At 54.8% G+C, this 19,743-nt stretch overlaps 1 protein-coding gene across 1 annotated transcript in view; it reads right to left on the reverse strand.

Annotated features, from left to right (window-relative positions):
- ATP6V1B1 (ATPase H+ transporting V1 subunit B1) overlaps window positions 1-19,743 on the reverse strand; it is an 80,770-nt gene that overhangs the window by 16,559 nt on the left and 44,468 nt on the right. Inside the window, exons 4-6 of the mRNA XM_005291450.4 lie at window positions 16,872-16,965; window positions 5,452-5,529; window positions 2,477-2,616 (exon numbers count right to left, since the gene is read on the reverse strand). Coding sequence (XP_005291507.1) covers window positions 2,477-2,616; window positions 5,452-5,529; window positions 16,872-16,965 — 312 coding nt within the window. The remainder of the gene's footprint in view (window positions 1-2,476; window positions 2,617-5,451; window positions 5,530-16,871; window positions 16,966-19,743) is intronic.

Genomic DNA, 19,743 nt, shown 5'->3' on the forward strand with positions numbered 1-19,743 from the left:
CTGCTTTTGGGATTAGCTGGTTCCAGGTTCCTCGCCCTGTAGTCTCCCTCTTTCTCCAGAACTCGGGGTGCTCCCTCTTCATGACTCAACCCTCCGGCCAGGTCACTATAGTCCTTCCTTTCCGGTGTATGAACATCTCTTCGGACAACCGTCCTAGGCAGTCTGCGCTCTACTGCCCGGGGCTGGTAGGGGAACCCGGGCCCACCCACTACTCCGGGTCCCAGTCCAGTCCGCTTTTCCTCAGACCCTATTGCTCTTTCCCTGGACTCCTTCCTACTTCTCAGCCCTGCCTCCCTGGGTGTACCAGCTCAAACTCCTTTCTCCCAGGGAGCAACTGCAGACTACTTCCTCCACTGCCCCCTTTCTGCTGCCAACTTCCTGTCTTCATAACCCCAACCCACCTCCCCTAGCTGGACTTCATCAGCAGGTAGGCCTTAGCACTACTTGGCTTTCCTCCAGGTACAGTTTATGGTTAATTGTCCTAATTTACACCTCCGGCCTTGAGTGGGGTGGGCCCCATCACAGTCGGCCTTGCTGTTTTTGGCTCTTGGGTGATAGACGATTGTGAAATTGACGTGTGAAAAGAACAGGACCCACTGATGTTGTTTCTGGTTAAGGGCCTTGGACCTACACAAATATTCTAAGTTTTTATGGTCTGTATACACCTGGCTGGGATCCCAGGCCCCTTCACACACACATCTCCCCTGGGGAGAGGATGGAGAACAGAACATGTGACAGATATGGGGTCACAAAACTTAATGCCTAACTAGAAGGCGATGAGTGCCGAATAAGAACGTATACGGACTAGAGTGGGGGCGAGGCAGGGGAGACGGTATCCCTCCAGGAGGGTAGATCTGAGCCTGGAGAACACCTCTCTGAAGAACTGGAATGGCAGAATGGCATAGTTGGGTTTGTTTAAGGGATGATTTCGCACAGACAACACTACTGACGATTGAGGTATTGGGTGGGCATTATTCACGGTATTTCTATCACACAGCATGTACAGGCCCCAACGGAGATCAGGGCTCCATTGTGCCAGGGGCCTAGTGAAAGGCAATCCCTTTACCCAAGAGCTGATGATCTAAATAGACAGGAGTAAAGGACCTGGGGATTACAGTGGACGAGAAGCTGGATATGAGTCAGCAGTGTGCTCTTGTTGCCAAGAAGACCAACAGCTTATTGGGCTGTATTAGTAGGAGCATTGCCAGCAGATCAAGGGAAGTGATTATTCCCCTCTATTCGCTCACTGGTGAGGCCACACCTGGAGTATTGCGTCCAGTTTTGGTCCCCCCACTACAGCAGGTATGTGGACAAATTGGAAAGAGTCCAGCGGAGGGCAACGAAAATGATCAGGGGGCTGGGGCACATGACTTATGAGGAGAGGCTGAGGGAACTGGGATTATTTAGTCTGCAGAAGAGTGAGGGGGGATTTGACAGCAGCTTTCAACTACCTGAAGGGGGGGTCCAAAGAGGATGGATCTAGACTGTTCTCAGTGGTGGCAGATGACAGAACAAGGAGCAATGGTCTCAAGTTGCAGTGGGGGAGGTTTAAGTTGGATATTAGGAAACACTATTTCACTAGGAGGGTGGCGAAGCACTGGAATGGGTTACCTAGGGAGGTGATGGAATCTCCTTCCTTAGAGGTTTTTAAGGCCCAGTTTGACAAAGCCCTGGCTGGGATGATTTAGTTAGGAATTGGTCCTGCTTTGAGCAGGGGGTTGGACTAGATGACCTCCTGAGGTCCCTTCCAACCCTGATATTCTATGATTCTAGGAGAGACAAGGGTCGAAGGGGAAGCCACTTGCTGGACGTCACCCAGCAGGTTGGAGCTGGGCCTATACCCGAGGTCTCCTGAGTGCCAGGCCAGCACCTGCTGTAGAGCAGTAATATGAATGGATGGTAGACGGTGTCATGGCGACAGCCTGGGAGTGCAACCGGGTGCCACACGGGGCAGGTACCACACAAGGCACAACCAGGGCAGGCTTCTCACACACACGGCTCTGCCCAGGGGTCTCAGCTCTGACTCAGGGGGACCTTCTCTAAGGTCTCGTTCACTCTTTCGGGCAATCCCAGTTTTTGGTATCCCTGCTGAGGCTGCCAGCGGGGGGTTGGAGGAGTCCGTGGTGCTGGGGGGTTCTTGGGCCAGCCTGCTGGCAAAGGAGGCCTTGAGGTGCATCTCACAGCCAGCCAATGAGGGACAGCTGTTGGGAAGGGAGAACTGGGCCAGCTAGGAACAGGGGATTCAAACTCCAGCCACCATTACCAATCGTCCGGGCCAGGCACCCCTCCCTGCAGGAAACGTCCATGGATACCGGGGGCCTGGTGGTCCCAGCACTTGCCATGCCACGAGAACCCCACATCCAGCATCTCTGGTGTTAGCATAAAGCAAAGACGGGTCCGCCCTCGCCCCACGTGTCCTGGCCGCCCCTGCTGCAGAAGGAGTCGGGGAGGGATGGGCAGAGAGGCGAGGTCCTACCTCGTTGTGAGGGAGTCCGGCAGCAGAGAAGATGGGAATCTTCTGCCCCCTGGCGATGCTGTTCATGACGTCGATGGGCGAGATGCCAGTCTGGATCATCTCCTCAGGGTATATGCGACCATGAGGGTTGATAGGCTGACCTGAAACAAGAGGGCAGGAAGGGGTTATTGCAGGGGACGCTCATAGACCTGATTTGTTATTGTAGGGTCACTTAAAAGACCTGGATGGTTTTGTGGGGATAGGGAAATGAACTGTTAGATATGAAAAATACAAAAACTTCACATAGAGGGGGGAAATAGTCCAAATAGAGAGAGAGAGAGAGAGAAAGGCCCAGAAAGATGAGTGTCATTCTGGGCCTGCTGTCCTGGGCAATGGCCCAGTAAAATCTATAGGGCAGGTGGCTGAGCACTCCCATCAGGTGTGCAGGAATCCAGGTCCCTGCGGGGCAGTGTGTGTGTTATTACACAGGCATCACTTCGACGCCCGTGTGTGAAAATGTGCCCCCTGGAGGTTGACATTGCCCCCCCCCCCCAAGATCCGTCCATGCAAATGTAACCACGGCAGGCAGAACATAGTTTCAGATCTCCCCGGTGGCTGGGCCATATAGAGGTTTATGAGTCTGCTACCGCCTCTGAACGAACAGACTGGGCCCTTTAGATCAAGCAGTAGAGGCTTGTGCTTTTAGACACAGGTTCAGTCCCCAGAGATGACCCACACAGTGGTGTCATTTCAACTGGGGGCCCATCGGGGGCTGTTCCACTGTGGGTTGTGCTAGTGAAGTCAGTGGGAGCTGCAAGGACATTGCTGGGGGCAGTAAAGAGCCGGCTGTTGTTAGAGGGACACTGGCACGGTAAAAATACATTGGCCAAGTCGTGTAGACCTCACTCAGCTTCACAGAGGGAGGTTTTGCCTGAATAAAAGCTACATAAGGGCTTCTGGATCTAACACCACCTTACATTACTACCGCTGAAAGTAATTGAGAAACCTAACATCGTGTTCTATTGAAATGTGCCAATGGTCGCTATCAGGTGAGCCTATGCCTTGGTCTACACCACGATATTAGGTCGGTATAACTACACTTAGAGGTGTGAAAAATTCACACCCTAGAGCGATGCAGTTATACCGACCTGACCCCTGTTGTAGACAGTTTTAGGTCGACGGGAGAATTCTCCTGTGGACTTAGCTACCGTCTCTCAGGGAGGTGCAGCGCCTACGCCAGTGGGAGACCCTCGCCCATTGGCATAGGTAGCGGCTTCCCTGAAGGGCTTCAGCAGTGCAGCTGCAGTATTTCAGTGTGGACAAGCCCTTAGATCCAAAGACAATCACATACCTTGTTAAAGCCAATGGTGCCAGGCTCTCCATCTGACTCAACAGACGGAACAATCAAGCCCCTTTATGTAGTAAAAACAGCTGCAACCGTGCAAGGCAACAGGCCGCCTGGCAACACAGAGCTAACCCAGTTAGATTCAAAGTGGTTTCACTGATTGCAAAGGCAGAGGCTGGATATTCATAGAATCGTAGGACTGGAAGGAACCTCAAGAGGTCTTCTAGTCCAGTCCCCTGCACTCATGGCAGGACTAAGGATTATCTAGAGTCAGACCATCCCTGACAGGTGTTTGTCTAACTTGCTCTTTAAAACCTCCAGTGACTGAGATTCCACTATTGACTATGGATTGTGGATGTTGGAGGCAGAGGGAGGAGTTGTGAGTGTGATGCAGAGAGGAAACAGAGGGACAAAGCTTCTTGGGCACAGAGCTGGCTGGAGGGGCAGATGGGGATTTCTGAGCAGGGAACCTGTTCCTGTTTGTTCCCACTGTGCTCTGGGAAGCAGGACTCTGCGTACGGTTCTTGTAAACAAACAACCCTGTCACCGAAGAATATACCCGAGTCCAAGCTTCAATTTCTCATCCTCACCGAAACAGCCCAGCAAGACCCCGGATGTTGGCTAACCCCTGGGACCAAAGAGGCAACACTATTCTTTGGAGCCTCATCTAACTCATACTGGCCAGGAAGATCTCCCCACTGACTTCAGTTCCCTTCTTACCCTTCACTTGGCTTGGGCAATTAAAACAGCTTGGTCCATTTCACTGGTCCTTGTCAGTCCCTAGTCAATTTCACCTGCAAAGTCTCATGCACAAGCCCAGTGCTGCAATGTTTGTATCGCAAACACCAAAGAACAATGGTTATTTGTTCACAGAAATAACTGTTCACATTGGAATTTATTACCTATTAATAAAAACAACCTTGGTAACTTGGTCAAATTCAAGCCCAGCAGCCTCTTGCTAATGGGATCTGAAACCTTTAGTGCTGGCTTACCTGGTTCAGGGACTAGGGCCTGGCCCTTGGTAGCCAGGACACCTGGGTTCTTTGGATCTGCCACTGACTTGCTCTGTGATCTTGGTCGAGTCATGGCCTGTCTCAGTCTCAGTTTCCCCACCTGTAAAATTGGGATCTGCCTGCCCCCCTTTGCAAAGGACAAACATAAGAACGGCCAGACTGGGTCAGACCAATGGTCCATCTAGTATCCTGTCTTCTGACAGTGGCCAATGCCAGGTGCTTCAGAAGTAGGGTTACCAGATAGCAACTGTGAAAAAACGGGACAGCGGGTGGGGAGTTAATAGGCACCTATATACAAAAAAGTTCCAAAAAACGGGACTGTCCCTTTAAAAACGTGACGGCTGGTCACCCTATTCAGAAGGAATGCACAAAACAGGGCAATTATTGAGTGATCCATCCCCTGTCGTCCAGTCCCAACTTCTGGCAGTCGGAGGTTTAGGGACACCAGAGCATGGGATTGCATCCCTGCCCATCTTGTCTAATAGCCATTGATGGACCTGTTCTCCTTGGCCTCTCTGCTATGACTGACAGCTAGAGGCCACTCAGTGTCATCCCAACACACAGGAAGACCCGGTCCCTGCCCCTTAGATCATGCGCTCAACATCTCTTGCCAACTTCATTTCTTGCAACGGGCTTACCGTTAATATCGAGAAAATCCTCGGCCATAACAGCTGGGCCTTTGTCGATGGGTTTTGCAGAACCGTTAAAAACCCGACCTGCAAAGGGAAATAAACACTACTTAACATTTGGCCTTGAGGATAACAAAGTCGTCACTGACAGCGTTTGCCGACCACACAAAGATTGGGGGAGTGGTAAATAACGCAGAGGACAGGTCAGAAATACAGAGAGAGCCAGACTGCTTGGTAAACTTGGTGCAAGCAAACAACATGTGTTGGGGACACCCCCTCGTAACTCCTGGGCTTTGCACCCTTCATCGAGAACCACGCCGGTTCCAGCGCTTGTTTTCTAGGCTCAGAAAAGCTGCAGACCCAGCTAGTCCACTTAACGCGGCTCCCGTCCCCAGAGGGGACTTGCCCCAGGTCGCACCAGAAGACCATAGCAGAGTAAGGAATCAAAGCGAGGTTTTCAGAGTCCCTAGCCAGCATCCTAACCACTGAGCCATCCTCCCTCTCCCGCAGAGCCTGGGCTCTCCCCAGGGCTGGTTGAAAATGGAAGCCATTTTGCATGCAACACCTGCCCATCCAACGGACAGCGGTCAGCTGGTTGCTCAATGCCCATTGAAATCAATGGGGGTCTTTCCTCCTACTTCGAAGGGCCTTAATGAGCCAGGTGCTTTGTTTTACTGGATGTTTCCTTCAGCAGCTCACCCCTCCTCCCGCCTCTGCTTTTGCTTCGGTGATAAATTAAACAGCTGTGTGTCTAAGACAAATAGAGGCGCAGCGAATACCAAGGTTACTGACCTTTCATGGTCAGTGGCTCCCTCTTCCCAGCGCCATCTCGGTATTGATCTTTATCTGCTGTGACAAGGACAATGCTTTCCCCGGTCCTCTTAAAGGGCCGGAAGAGAGTCCTATAGGGTAATCGCTGGCGTACGGGGAGAAAGGGCTGAAGCGGGGGAGCACTAACGCTGCGCTATCGATTCCCCAGTGCGGCAATGGCTGATAGCAGATCTATAATGGGGCTTCAGCGTGGGAGCGCCGGCGGAGTGTGCTCAGAAGAGGCGCAGAGCGCAAATGTTCACTCCATCCCTGAGGAGAACACCTGGGTTTTAACCCCTGCGCGCTGAGGCCCGTTCGGGGCTTGGCTGGAGCGTCTCGTTCACTGGTCTAGAACTTAACGAGGGTCATGGAAGCCCAGGGGAAGGATGGGGAGGGTCACCCAACCTGACCCCTGGCTGGACTCCTCCCTTCACACCAACATGTAACCCCCAGCAAGGCGATTCTCCCTTCTCTAATCCAGGTCTCCCTTCTGTTAGCCAAAGCCGAGATAAACATGTTTTTCGGTTTTTGGCCCTAACACTTCCCTCCCTTGAATCTCTTCCGTCAAGCTGCTCCCACCACCGTCTTCCCCGTCTGGGAGGCTGCCCTGTTGGGCTGGCTTCCCGTGAAGACGCAGGCTAAGCTTTTCCTGCCTTAGCCACAGCTCCTTGGGTAGCTGTCTCTGGGGAGTGTGCACCATGTCGTTTCCTTTGCGGTGTGCATCCAAGGGGACAGTCCAGGCCGTGGCCACGTCTCAGTCTACACAGAGCCTTTCCTTGCCTAGATTCCACAGTCTACACAGATCCCCCTGCCTCATCCCCCTGCCTTTGTATCGCTTCTCTGGCCCTTCTTTGTGCGGTCTCTCGTTCTCCTCTCTCCTTCCTGGACTCTCAGGACGAGCGAGGCGCTGACCTTGGCCCAGATCCTGGACTCCGCTAAGGCTGCACTGCTCCGGCAGCGCAAAGCCACTGGAAACTTGGATCATACAGTTCCCTGAGGACTTCCCCCCGTATGGGAATCTCTGGGTGGCCAGCGCAGTGGCTGCTACACTGTTTCCCCTCCTGCGTTGCCCCCGCAGAACATGGGGGAGTGGCTTAGACAAAGGGAGCTTCGGAGCAGCACTGTAACGACCTTGGATTTACGTACGATTCCCCTGATCAGTACGTCCCAGCAGAGCAGATTAGGGCTGAACCGGGTCCGTGCAGACCGCCTGGAGAGGTACGCTGCCTGGACAGACTTCACACTCTTTGCAGCACTCGCAGGGACACCATCAGGATAAAAATAGTGGCCTACATTTTCAAAAGGGGCTTAGGGTTTTGGGTGTCCAGCTCCGTGCGCCTCAAAGCGGCCTGATTAGCAGAAAGGGCCACGCGCCCATCCTCTGGAAATCAGGTCCCTTTAAGGTGTCTGTAGAGGAGCGGACTCACCCCTGCGGCACCTCCTGCTGATCGTCTCAGGGAATTAGCTCTCACAGCCTTGGAGCGCCCTCTGCAGGCCGGTGATCCACCTGTCCTCTGGCCCCCCATGTTCCTCCCTGGACCCCGGTGCCCTTTTACCTGGGGTGCTGCCCCCTGGCAGTAACCCCACAGTCTTAGGGTCTCCCCTCCCTGGGGAACCCTCACCCACTATCCCCACCTCACCTCAGAATAAGGCCACTGCCAGTCACCAACTACCCCACGCTCCCTGGGGCAGACTGCAGTATAGGCCACTCATCACAGGCAAGGTTGGGTTTGGACCTGCTGCCTTGGCCTACCCCTGGGCTGCCCCCCAGTACCATTTGGCCTCCCACTAGGCCGCAGCCTGGGGCAATTCCAGGCTGGAGCTCCCCAGCCTGTCCCCAGCCTTGCTCCACTCAGGTACTCTATCTCCATGCAGTCAGGCCCTTCTCCCTCTGAAGGCAGAGAGAGACTCCTTGTGCTCCTGGCTCCCAGCCTTTTTATACAGGCCAGCTGTGGCCTGATTGGGGCGTGGCCCAGCTGCGGCCGCTTCCCCAATCAGCCCAGCTTTTAATGCTTTCAAGCCCTGCCAGGCAGGAGCGGGTGTCCACCCCGCTACACAGTCTCAACTTGGGCACCCAAAAATTGAAGTCGCTTTTGAAAATGGAGGCCAAAAGCCAGTCGTAAAAGGCCCTTTCCTGGGTTACTACTAACAACCCGAGTTATGAACACGGAGAGATGTCTGGACAAATCACATTCACCTTTCAGCACAGAGGCTGCTTAGCTGCGTTTTATCCTTCACTCCCGGTGAGCAACGAAACCCCGACCGGTCGCTTTCACTTCCTGATTTTCAGGTCTTAGCCCAAGGCCGTTGCAGGGGGAGGTTTGCATTTTTTAAACGAAACCCTCTCTCATTGAAAACGGTCTAGATAATCCTTAGTCCTGCCATGAGGGCCGGGGACTGGATTAGACGACCTCTCGAGGTCCCTTCCAGTCCTGCGATTCTAGGATTCTCTGAAAACCCTTGTAGCTCAGGTGATACGGGCTGGTGTTTATGGAACAGAATTAATGCAACTGTTTCAAGTGAAAGAAACACCTGGCCAGTCATCATTAGCAATACTGCAGTTAACACTGAGAGGCACTAAATGGAGCTCAGGGGCCCACAGTGCTAGGCACTGTACATACAGAGGCGGATTAAGATGTATCGGGGCCCTGGGCACAAACAACATTCGGGCCAACCACACTCCTCTCGCCACGGAGCTCTGTCCCCTGCTCCTTCTTTTCCTAGGGTTGCCAACTTTCTAATGGCACAAAACCGAATACCCCTGCCCCGCCCCTGGTACTACCCCTTCACGGAGGCCCCGCCCCTTATCTGAGTCCCTGCCCCTGCTTGCTCCATCTCCCCTCCCTTTGTCGCTTGCTCTCCCCCACCCTCACTCACTTTCACTGGGCTGGGGCAGGAGATTGGGGTGTGTAAAAGGGTGAGGGGTTTGGCTGGGGGTGCAAACTCTGGGGTAGAGCTGGGGGAGAGGGCTCTGGGCTGGGGCAGGGGGTTAGGGTGGGGGGGGGTATGGGCTCTGGGCTGGGGGTGTGGACTTTGGGTGGGGCCAGAAATGAGGGGTTCAGGGTGTGGGAGAGGGCTCCAGGCTGGGGCAGATTGTTGGGGTGCGGGGCAGGGTGAGGGGGTGAGGGCTCTGGGGTGGGGCAGGGGATGAGGGTTTGGGGTGAGGGAGGGGGCTCCAGGCTGGGCCAAGGGGTTGGGGTGTGGGAGAGGGTTTGGGGGGAGGGGTCTCAGCGGCACTTACCACTGCTCCCGGGAAGTGGCTGCCAGATCTCTGCAGCCCCTGGACACATGGCCGGCCAGGGAGGCTCCACGCGCTGCCCTTGCGCCCACAGGCACCGCCCCCGCAGCTCCCATTGGTCATGGTTCCCAGCCAATGGGAGCTGCGGAGCCGGCCCTCAGGGCGGGGGCAGCACGCGGAACCTCCCTGGCCGCCCACGCACCTAGGGGCCACAAGTACCTGGCGGCCACTTCCAGGAGCCGTGTGGAGCTAGGGCAGGCCGACCAGAGCCACCCGGGTCCCTTTTTGACCAGGCGTTCTGGTCGAAAACCAGATGCCTGGCAACCCTACGTCTTCCCCCTGAGGGCCTACCCCCTGGCCAGGCTGGAAGCTGGAGCTGGGCTGTGATAAGCACCGCCCAGGGAGCCTGGGTTGCTGTGGGAAGCCCCGGACCCTCCATCTGCTGTGGGCGGCGTGCCCCAGGGGGCAGGGGCTGCTCTTAGGCACCTTGCTCACCGCCTGGCTCTGGTTTCTGGCCTGGTCACGGGGCAGGGCCTCGAGGGGAAAAGAAGGAGCAGGGGGCGGGGCCACTGTTCTAGCACCAGTGGCCCCACCCCTTCTATGCAGGTTCCAACGCTCCTGTGAGGAACCCCAAATTTACCGGGGCCCCAGGCACAGGCCCCATGTGTTAATCCGCCCCGTGTCCATACCATAAGGGCTGGAACTAGGGGGGCTGCCATACCCCTGGTCTCCATTATATTAGGGTTACCATTCGTCCGGATTTCCCCGGACATGTCCTCCTTTTGTGTGCTAAAAATAGCGTCCGGGGGGAATTTGTAAAGCACTCACAATGTCCGGGATTAGCAGAGCGAGCGGCTGGGAGGGCTGCAGGGAAGTCCCGGGCTGGACTCCGGAGCAGCTGTAGAGGAGCCGGATCCGCCCTGCATTCTGAGCCGGCAGCTCCCTTGCAGCCCAGTCCAGCAGCACTGTGCAGGGCCAGACCGGGTTTTGTTGTGCAGGGCCAGGGACCGGGTTTTGTTGTGCTGGGGAGCTCAGCCACGTGTCCGGCTCGGCTGCACAGAGCCCAACACTCTGTTCTGAGCAGCAGGGTAAGGAGGTCAGGGGGCAGGAAGGTTCTGGAGGTGGCAGTCAAGAAACGGGGGGGGGGCTTTTTGGGGGGAGTGGAGAAAGTTTTGGGCAGTCAGGGTACAGGTAGGGGGTAGGGTCCTGGGGGGCAGTTGGGGGGGGTCTTAGGAGGGGGCAGTTAGGGGACAAGGAACAGGGAGTCTTAGGTAGGGGGTGGGGTTCTGGAGGGCATTTAGGAGCAGGGGTCCCAGGAGGGGGCAGTCAGGGGACAAGGAGCAGGGGGGGAGTGTTTGGGAGTTCTGGGGGGGGCTGTCAGGTGGCAGGGGTGGGGAGATGGATCGGAGCAGTCAGGGGACAGGGAGCAGAGGGGTTTAGATGGGTTGGGAGTTCTGGGGAGGGGGTGGGGAGTGGTTGGATGGGGCGTGGGAGTCCCAGGGGTCTGTCTGGGGGTGGGGGTGTGGATAAGGGTTGGGGCAGTCAGGGGACAAGAGGCAGGGAGGCTTAGATAGGGAGTGGAGTCCTGGGGGGCAGTTAGGAGCAGGGGTCCCAGGAGGGGGCAGTCAGGGGACAAGGAGCAGGGGGGGAGTGTTTGGGAGTTCTGGGGGGGGCTGTCAGGTGGCAGGGGTGGGGAGATGGATCGGAGCAGTCAGGGGACAGGGAGCAGAGGGGTTTAGATGGGTTGGGAGTTCTGGGGAGGGGGTGGGGAGTGGTTGGATGGGGCGTGGGAGTCCCAGGGGTCTGTCTGGGGGTGGGGGTGTGGATAAGGGTTGGGGCAGTCAGGGGACAAGAGGCAGGGAGGCTTAGATAGGGAGTGGAGTCCTGGGGGGCAGTTAGGAGCAGGGGTCCCAGGAGGGGGCAGTCAGGGGACAAGGAGCAGGGGGGGAGTGTTTGGGAGTTCTGGGGGGGGCTGTCAGGTGGCAGGGGTGGGGAGATGGATCGGAGCAGTCAGGGGACAGGGAGCAGAGGGGTTTAGATGGGTTGGGAGTTCTGGGGGGGGGCTGTCAGGGGGTGGGGAGTGGTTGGATGGGGCGTGGGAGTCCCAGGGGTCTGTCTGGGGGTGGGGGTGTGGATAAGGGTTGGGGCAGTCAGGGGACAAGAGGCAGGGAGGCTTAGATAGGGAGTGGAGTCCTGGGGGGCAGTTAGGAGCAGGGGTCCCAGGAGGGGGCAGTCAGGGGACAAGGAGCAGGGGGGGAGTGTTTGGGAGTTCTGGGGGGGGCTGTCAGGTGGCAGGGGTGGGGAGATGGATCGGAGCAGTCAGGGGACAGGGAGCAGAGGGGTTTAGATGGGTTGGGAGTTCTGGGGGGGGGCTGTCAGGGGGTGGGGAGTGGTTGGATGGGGCGTGGGAGTCCCAGGGGTCTGTCTGGGGGTGGGGGTGTGGATAAGGGTTGGGGCAGTCAGGGGACAAGAGGCAGGGAGGCTTAGATAGGGAGTGGAGTCCTGGGGGGCAGTTAGGAGCAGGGGTCCCAGGAGGGGGCAGTCAGGGGACAAGGAGCAGGGGGGGAGTGTTTGGGAGTTCTGGGGGGGGCTGTCAGGTGGCAGGGGTGGGGAGATGGATCGGAGCAGTCAGGGGACAGGGAGCAGAGGGGTTTAGATGGGTTGGGAGTTCTGGGGGGGGCTGTCAGGGGGTGGGGAGTGGTTGGATGGGGCGTGGGAGTCCCAGGGGTCTGTCTGGGGGTGGGGGTGTGGATAAGGGTTGGGGCAGTCAGGGGACAAGAGGCAGGGAGGCTTAGATAGGGAGTGGAGTCCTGGGGGGCAGTTAGGGGCAGGGGTCCCAGGAGGGGGCAGTCAGGGGACAAGGAACGGGGGGAGGGTTGGGGGTTCTGGGGGGGCGGGAAGTGGGAGGGGCAGGGGCGGGGCTAGGGCGGGGCTCCTCCCGTCCTCTTTTTTTCTTGCTGAAATATGGTAACCCTACATTATATACCACGTTTACAGTTTGGTTCAGTGGCTCTCAGCACCCCCATTATACACATTGTTCCATACACGTGCTATGAGACAGTCTCTGCTCTGAAGAGTTGACATCTCGACAAGAAAAGAGAGGATTGTTATACCCACTTTACAGATGGGGAGCTGAGGCATAAATTTTTTTTACCAGAGGTCACCCAGAGAGTCTGTGACAAACTGGGAACTCGAATTCACAGCTCCTGAGTCCCAGCCCAGTGCATTAACACAAGCCCAAAGGGGGCCTGGACTAGCTCTAGGTACAGTCATGAAATCTGCATAATAACCCCAAGGCCCAGAATGCCCATCTGCAATTGCATCGATTCTAAGGCCTGAAGGCATCTCTGTTTTAGTCTGACCTCCTGCACAGCACAGGCCAGAGAGCTAATTCCTGTCTGAACCAGAGCAGAGCATTTAGAAAAAACCTCCGACCCAGATTTAAAAATTGACAGTGATGGAGAATTCACCACGACCCTTGGGAAGTTGAGCCAGCAGTTAATTAACCTCAATGTTAAATCTCTGCGCCTTATTTCCAGTCTGAATTTCTCTAGCTTCAACTTCCAGCCATTGGATCGTGTCAGACCTTTCTCTGCTAGACTGAAGAGCCCATCTGTGAATTCTGTTCCCCCTGTAGGTCTGTTCCCCCTGATCGAGTCACCCCTTCACCGTCTCTTTGTTAAACTAAACAGATCGAGCTCCTTGAGTCTATCGCTATAAAGCAGGTGTTCTAGTCCTTTAATCATTCTCCTGGCTCTTCTCTGAGCCCTCCCCAATATATCAACATTGTTCTTGAATTGTGGACGCAGGAGTCCTGCAGCGGTCGCACCAGTGCCAAATACAGAGGTCAAATCACCTCCCCACTCCTACTCAATAATCCTGTTTATGCAGCCAAGGTTTGCATTAGCTCTTTTGGCCACAAGGTTGCACTGGGTGCTCATTTTCATTAGCCAGCATGATCCCCAAGTCTATTTCCGAGTCACTGCTGGCCGGGATAGATTCCCCCAGCCTAGAAGCACGGCCCACCAAGTGCTAGAAAACGAACGGAAGGGAATACACCTGCCTAAGGAGTTGGAGTGACTTAATAGCTCCCCGCCCCCCATCTCTATATTCTATGGGTCGGGTGAAAACAGCCTTTCCTCGTGGCACTGTGGGAGTTTAGTTCCCAGCCGGAACCCCTAAGAGCAGAATAATCAGGCAAAAAACAAAATCAAATTGTGGGGGAGATCAAAGTGATGTTTGGACCCTTGCAAACAGCCCAGGTTGGGTTTGGGGTCAGTTCTCATTGTGTCTCAATGTGCTCTGCGGACCTTGCCTTGCCTGGCTTCCTATGGGGCAGCCCCAGTGTGGATGGCTCTGGCCTGTGTCATGCCAGTTGGGCCAGTGGGCTGCTAAAGGTATCCCCAAGACGCCGGTGTCGGCTGGCGGCCTAGCCATGAACAGGCCCAGCAGGCCTCAGTGCACCTCCAGGGGAAGGCTTTGCCCATCAGGCTAGGAAGGCGCTGGTCTGGGGTGGCCACCGCACACTGGGCTTGGATGACTTTGGTGTCAGCTCTTCATCCTGTGAGTCCCTAAGTGGTGTGCAGCAGGGGCCAGGTGTGGGCATAAGTTCGGTTAAGCAGCTGCCTGGAGCAGTAGGAAGCCTCCTGCACTCCTGTTCCCGTCTTCACAAGGGACAAGTCGGGGTGGAGAATGGGGGTGTCGGATCCCCATCATGCTACGGGGACACTTAGCTGCACATTCCAGTGTCATAGCAAGGCAGGGTCAGGTTCCCCCACCTACCCAGCACCCTCTGTGCACCAGAGCTCTGCACCTGGGCTGGGCACGATTAACTCTTTAGCGTCTGACTCTTTTCCCCTTCTTCCTACTTCACCAAAACCAAACCAAACGAGAGCCCAAACTCCCAGCTAGTATGAAACCGGGACTTCCCCTCTGTGTCTCTGGGTAGCAGACACATCCTGGAACGTGGCACATATCCCAGCGCAGCCCCAGTGGGCAGGGAGAGAGGAGACAGACGGTCTCCTAAAGTTTTCCAGCGAGATGAGAACAGATCCCTTAAGGAACCATCCACTGTCCGGTGATCACATTACCCCAAGTTCCTGCACTGACACTGCCCCCTGCGTGATGCATTGCCCTTTACCATTGCCCTTTACAGACAGGTTGGTGGCCAGTTCTCCTCTTGCAAGTCGACAGGAGAGTAAGATTGCATGAGACACTCTAGCAAATACTTTACTGATGTCCAGACAATGACACATCACATCTACTGAGTTCCCGTCCCCCGCTGATTTTGTCCCTGGGATTGGGTCGGCCCAGATCTGTTCTTTACAACTCCCCAATGCTGTTTCACTGCTCGTGCCTCCATCGTTAGCCTCCAGGCGGTTACGGAATTATTTTCCCCTTCACGTTGATTTTATTCCGTGACTAAGGGTCAACGTTAGATTTGCTGGACTGTCATTGCTCGGGCTCCTCTCTTGTGGTAGCCAGTTTCATGCCAGTGAAAGGTTCTGCACTGGCAGAAGTTCTCTGGTTAGCCACAGACTGCATACAGCAACGTAAGCGTCCCCCACACGGACTCCGTCCTACCCTAAAAAAGTCCCCCTCCACACTGGAGCTGGAGGTATAAATTGCAGCTCGGGCAGACGTTCCCGCCCTCGCTCTGATCGAGCCGGTGTGCTAAAAACAGCAGCGAGGCCTCCCCAGCGCAGGCAGCGGCTCAGGGACACCCCCTCCGAGCTCCTAAGAACGCATTCAGGCAGCTAGCCCGAGGCACTGCCCGTGCCTCTGTGGCCACACTTCTAAGTTAGTAAGCTAGCTCAAACTGGGAATCACCTCTCCCAGCTGCAGCGTAGATGTGGCCTAGGGGATAGAGAACTGCAGTGGGAGTCAGGTAACCTTGGGCAAATTCCCCTTCCTGTACCTCTGTTTCCCTCCCTTTATTTCTATTACGAGCTCTTTGGGGCAGAAGCTGTCTCTTACTAGGTTTATATACAGCGCCTTGCACAATGGGGCCCTGGTCTCACCTAGGTTCACTGCTACTGGTTCATTCACAGGAAAGGAGTTCAGGTTCTACATTTACTGCATCCTCGGTCACTCCTCTGAGACAAAGGGGCCGGTTATTTCCAACAAGGATGGTGCAAGTTTACATTTTTTTAAGATGCAGCCGCCTGTCATCCAGTAGGTACTAGACTGACTCATTTGATATAAGAGACAGGCCAATCATCAGATGGGAGCCACCTTTAACTCATCTCCAACCCTAGACCAGATTTGAACTGGTGACCTGGAAACAAGAGACCCTGTAGCCAATCCACTAAACCCTCCTGCCCTTTGCAGTCATTAAACAATGTTACTGCCTTGTCTTCCCGCTTGGCCATTATTACTGCTGATTTCAATCCCTCCCTTCGCCTATTAGCGGGGCTGAGTTCTCTCTAGCGTTCCGGGTGCCTCCAGCCCGGATCCATTCGCTCGAGACCGGCCGGAAGCAAAGCCCCTGTTCCAAGGCTGGGGAGTATCAGATTGCACTCTGCAGCTGGGCTGAACCAAACCCCAGGATCCAAACATCCCCAGTCTTTGGTGGTTTAGAATCTGAATTTGAATAGGGATTTCTTAGCTGACCCCTCTCTCTCTAATGCACCAGACACCCCCTGAACGTGGGATCAGATCCCAGATCCCAGCCCGTCACCTTGGGCCCAGGTGTGCCATCAGCAGAAGCCTGTTGGCAGTATTAATTCATCCTTGGGTTTTGTGGCCTTGTGTTTTCCCCTTCCAGCCTTTATAGACGGTGTAACCTTCCCCACGTCTCCTCCCCACTCCCTTCTCTGGTTCCATTACTGCTTCTTTTACCCTCTGCTTGTGGGGCCGGGCCGGTATGGAGACACACTGGCTGTTCTGGAGCCTTTCGCTTTTCAGACTCACTGAGGAGTTCTATCAAAAGTCACCCAGCAGCTTTTCAGCAGAGGCCAGGAGGCATTTCCAACAGCGCCAGTGGAACTGGCCCAGCCTTTCAAGCCATTTCCCAAAGCGCCTGCAGCTAGGGTAACCAGAGAGCAAGTGCGAAAAATCAGGACACTTTTTTTCGGGATGGGAGCATAGTTGCATATACAAGACAAAGCCCCTAATATTGGGATGGTCCCGAAGATAGCAGGATGTCTGGTCACCCTACCTGCAGCCCCTATCTCAGGGCAGGTGAAACAATGGTAAATATTGAGCAAAGGAAAGTGAATCTCTATGCAGACAAATCACAAGTTGCAAATGTAAAATCAGCACCAGGCTACGGGCTCTGGCAGCCACTTGTTGCTGGTGCAGTAACTTGTTGCTGTTTATTTTTTCGAGTGAGATCCGTGTATTGAGATAAATTCGTTCTCAGCTGCTCTTATGGACCTACCTAGCATGTCCTCGGAAACAGGTGTCCGGAGGATGTCCCCGGTAAACTCGCAGGATGTCTTCTTGGCGTCGATCCCAGATGTTCCTTCAAACACCTGCACAGACCCGGGGACAGGAACCGAATTAGTGGCAATTAGTGGGGATTAACGGCAAATGGCTGGAGAGGGCCAGGCGGGTTCAAATGAACCGAGGGGAAGGGAATCTAGAAGATAATGTTATGTGATCTGCACTGTTTAAAAAGATGCACCAGACACAGAGAGAGAGAGAGAGACTAGGAAGGAAGGAAGGAAAGAAGCTTTGGTATTAAGAAAACTCCTCTTTTAGGACCTGATCGAATGCCTGTCAACGGGAATTTTTCCATTGACTTCAATGGGCTTTGGCTCAAACACCTCTTACGGTGTAAAACCTCCGAGCTGCTGGGCCACCCAGGGAGATTTCTGTCCTTTGTCTGTGAGGGGACAGAACTGGCTGGCCTGGAGAATGATGGGGCTGTCGAACAGGGATGACTGTAATGCTGGTACGTAATCAGTACTACAGTCGATTGTAAGTAGTGGCTGGATCTGGGCCTGGTGGTCCTGGTCAGCACTGGGGATTGAAGTGGGGCCCTCCAGAGCTAAATACACAAACCTCTATGACATGAGCAAAAGAACCCGTCTCTCCAGCTGCAATCCTGGAACAGATTCATCTCCTCTGTGGAGCCGGTGCAGAGGTGGACAGGTCGCACACACTGACCCGCGGGTCACTGTTCCAGAAGGAGCCCAATCCGTAGCTACTGGTGTAGCTGATACCAGTGGAGCTGGTCTGATTTACACCAGCTCCCGACCTGCCCCCTAAATGTAACTATGTAGGCTCAACAGCAGGTCACCTATACATCCCTGCTCAGCAGCCCTGCCTTCACAAAGGGACAGGGTAGCGCTCTGCTTGTTCGCCTCTGGGCACAGAGCTCTGTGCTAGCCCCAAAGCACACGGTGGTCCTTTGCTTCCTAGCTGCTGCTAGAATTCTTATATCTCCCAAGCTAAGCAGCGTACGACCAGGTCAGCACTTGGATGAGAGACCTTGAGGCAAAAGTCCAGGTGCTGCAGGAAGTGGAGTTTGTGTCTCAATAGGTGGCACGCTTGAGCCAAGGCAGAACTGGAGCATGGCGCCACTTTCAGAGTTGACTTCGCGGGGAGGGGGAAGAGAGCTCAGGCCCTTGGAAGCTATGAAAGTCCTCAGCCAGGGGTGTGTGTGTGTGTGTGTGTGTGTGTGTGTGTGTGTGTGAACTACAGCTCCCCAACCTGAGCTGTGTCTTCAGTACAACGCAAACCGAACCCCTAGCAATCAGACAGGAAGCCAGCCCCTGTCGTGGTTTGAGACACAGGCAATGGAAGCAGGCATCAGAATATCCTGCTCCTCTCTGCATTTAAATGCTCAGTGCCCCGGTCACCAGTGGGGTTTGAATCCTCAGCGCTCGCTGCAGTACAGACCTCTGCCATGTGAGCAAATGAAGAAACATCAGCTGAGTAGTCGACCAGCCGCTATGGGAGAAAATGGCACATGTGTTGTTCGCATGTAACGAGCTGTATTTCCTGTGTCTCAAGAGTTATCATCGGAGCAGCTATCCTGCTGGGAAGTTCAGTAGCATATATGACACACAAGCCCAGATGCTGCAACGACCTCGGCATGGGTGGAGGGATTCACTTGGGCAGAGCCAACTTCAGGATCAGGGCCATATTTATAGATCACGCACCTCTATTATATAAACATTACACACCAGTATTCACCTGCAATTTCTTTAGCTATCTAAGAGATCACTGCAATTTTCCATTCCAACTCCTGCCATATGAGAAATAGCTCTTTAAAAATTGCTTTGAAACCTAGATTTGCTCAAAGAAGGCAGCTCTGGAGATCCCTGCAACTCCAAAATGAGTCAGGGAGAGGCCGGAATAAAGAAAGCATAAAACAGTCTCATTAATGCACTGGAGTTAACAGTCGGGCGGTTTAAGGGCTGTGTTTTCTCCCAGCCCGCTAACGAGATCCTACCAGAGCAGCGTGCTCTAGCAGAAAAGGGAATCCAAAGGCACTTTGATTGGTATAATATTTGCCACCATTTGTATTAATTAACCTCCCGACCGCTGCTTTAATTAGAGCCGTGTGGCCCCTTGGAAAGGACCGGACTGTGAAAGAATGTGGCACATTCAAGCAGGCTCATTCATAGAGCTGCAGCTGCGGCAGCAGGGAAGAAAGGAAAAGGCTGCCCGACCCCGGTGCATGTGTGTGGGTCAGGCCCTTCCTAAGCCGCTTCTGCAAAAGACGCAGGTTTTTGGAGGCTGACTCCCTAATAGGATTAGAAGGGCACTGCAAAGGTCTCTGCGCATTGGAGGAGTGAAGTTTCGCAGCTCGCCGGCAGAGGTCCCAGGCAGGTTAATGATTAGAGAGGGACAAGCCAGGAGGGAAGGTGGGCTGATTGGAAGGGACAGGGAGTTAGATTACAAAAGGTCAGGACGCTTTTCGAGAAATCGGTGACTTCTATTTTGGACAGACCCTGGTGCCCCCATGGAGACCCACAGAATCCACCCGCATGGAGGGTGCAGGATCAGGGCCACGATAAGGATCTCACAGGGAGAGACCTTTTGTGCCAGTTGTTGTGAGGGTGAGGGGTGAACTGGTGATTGTCAATGCGGAGTTTGCTGACTGGGCGGAGGGGTAGGGGGCATGGGACCTGAGAATGGCATTTCCGGGGACCTCCAGCAGGGGTCACTGGAGAGACAAAAGCGCCAGCAGGGCCAGGCCAAAGGCACATTTTAGGGGGAAATGACGTGAGGCAGAGGGAACTGGGGAACAAACTGGCTGTGCCCATGTAATTAAAGGCTGTAGCCTTGTGCATGCACAC

The sequence above is a fragment of the Chrysemys picta genome, chromosome 5 (assembly GCF_011386835.1).
Source record: "Chrysemys picta bellii isolate R12L10 chromosome 5, ASM1138683v2, whole genome shotgun sequence".
Lineage (NCBI taxonomy): Eukaryota > Metazoa > Chordata > Testudines > Emydidae > Chrysemys > Chrysemys picta.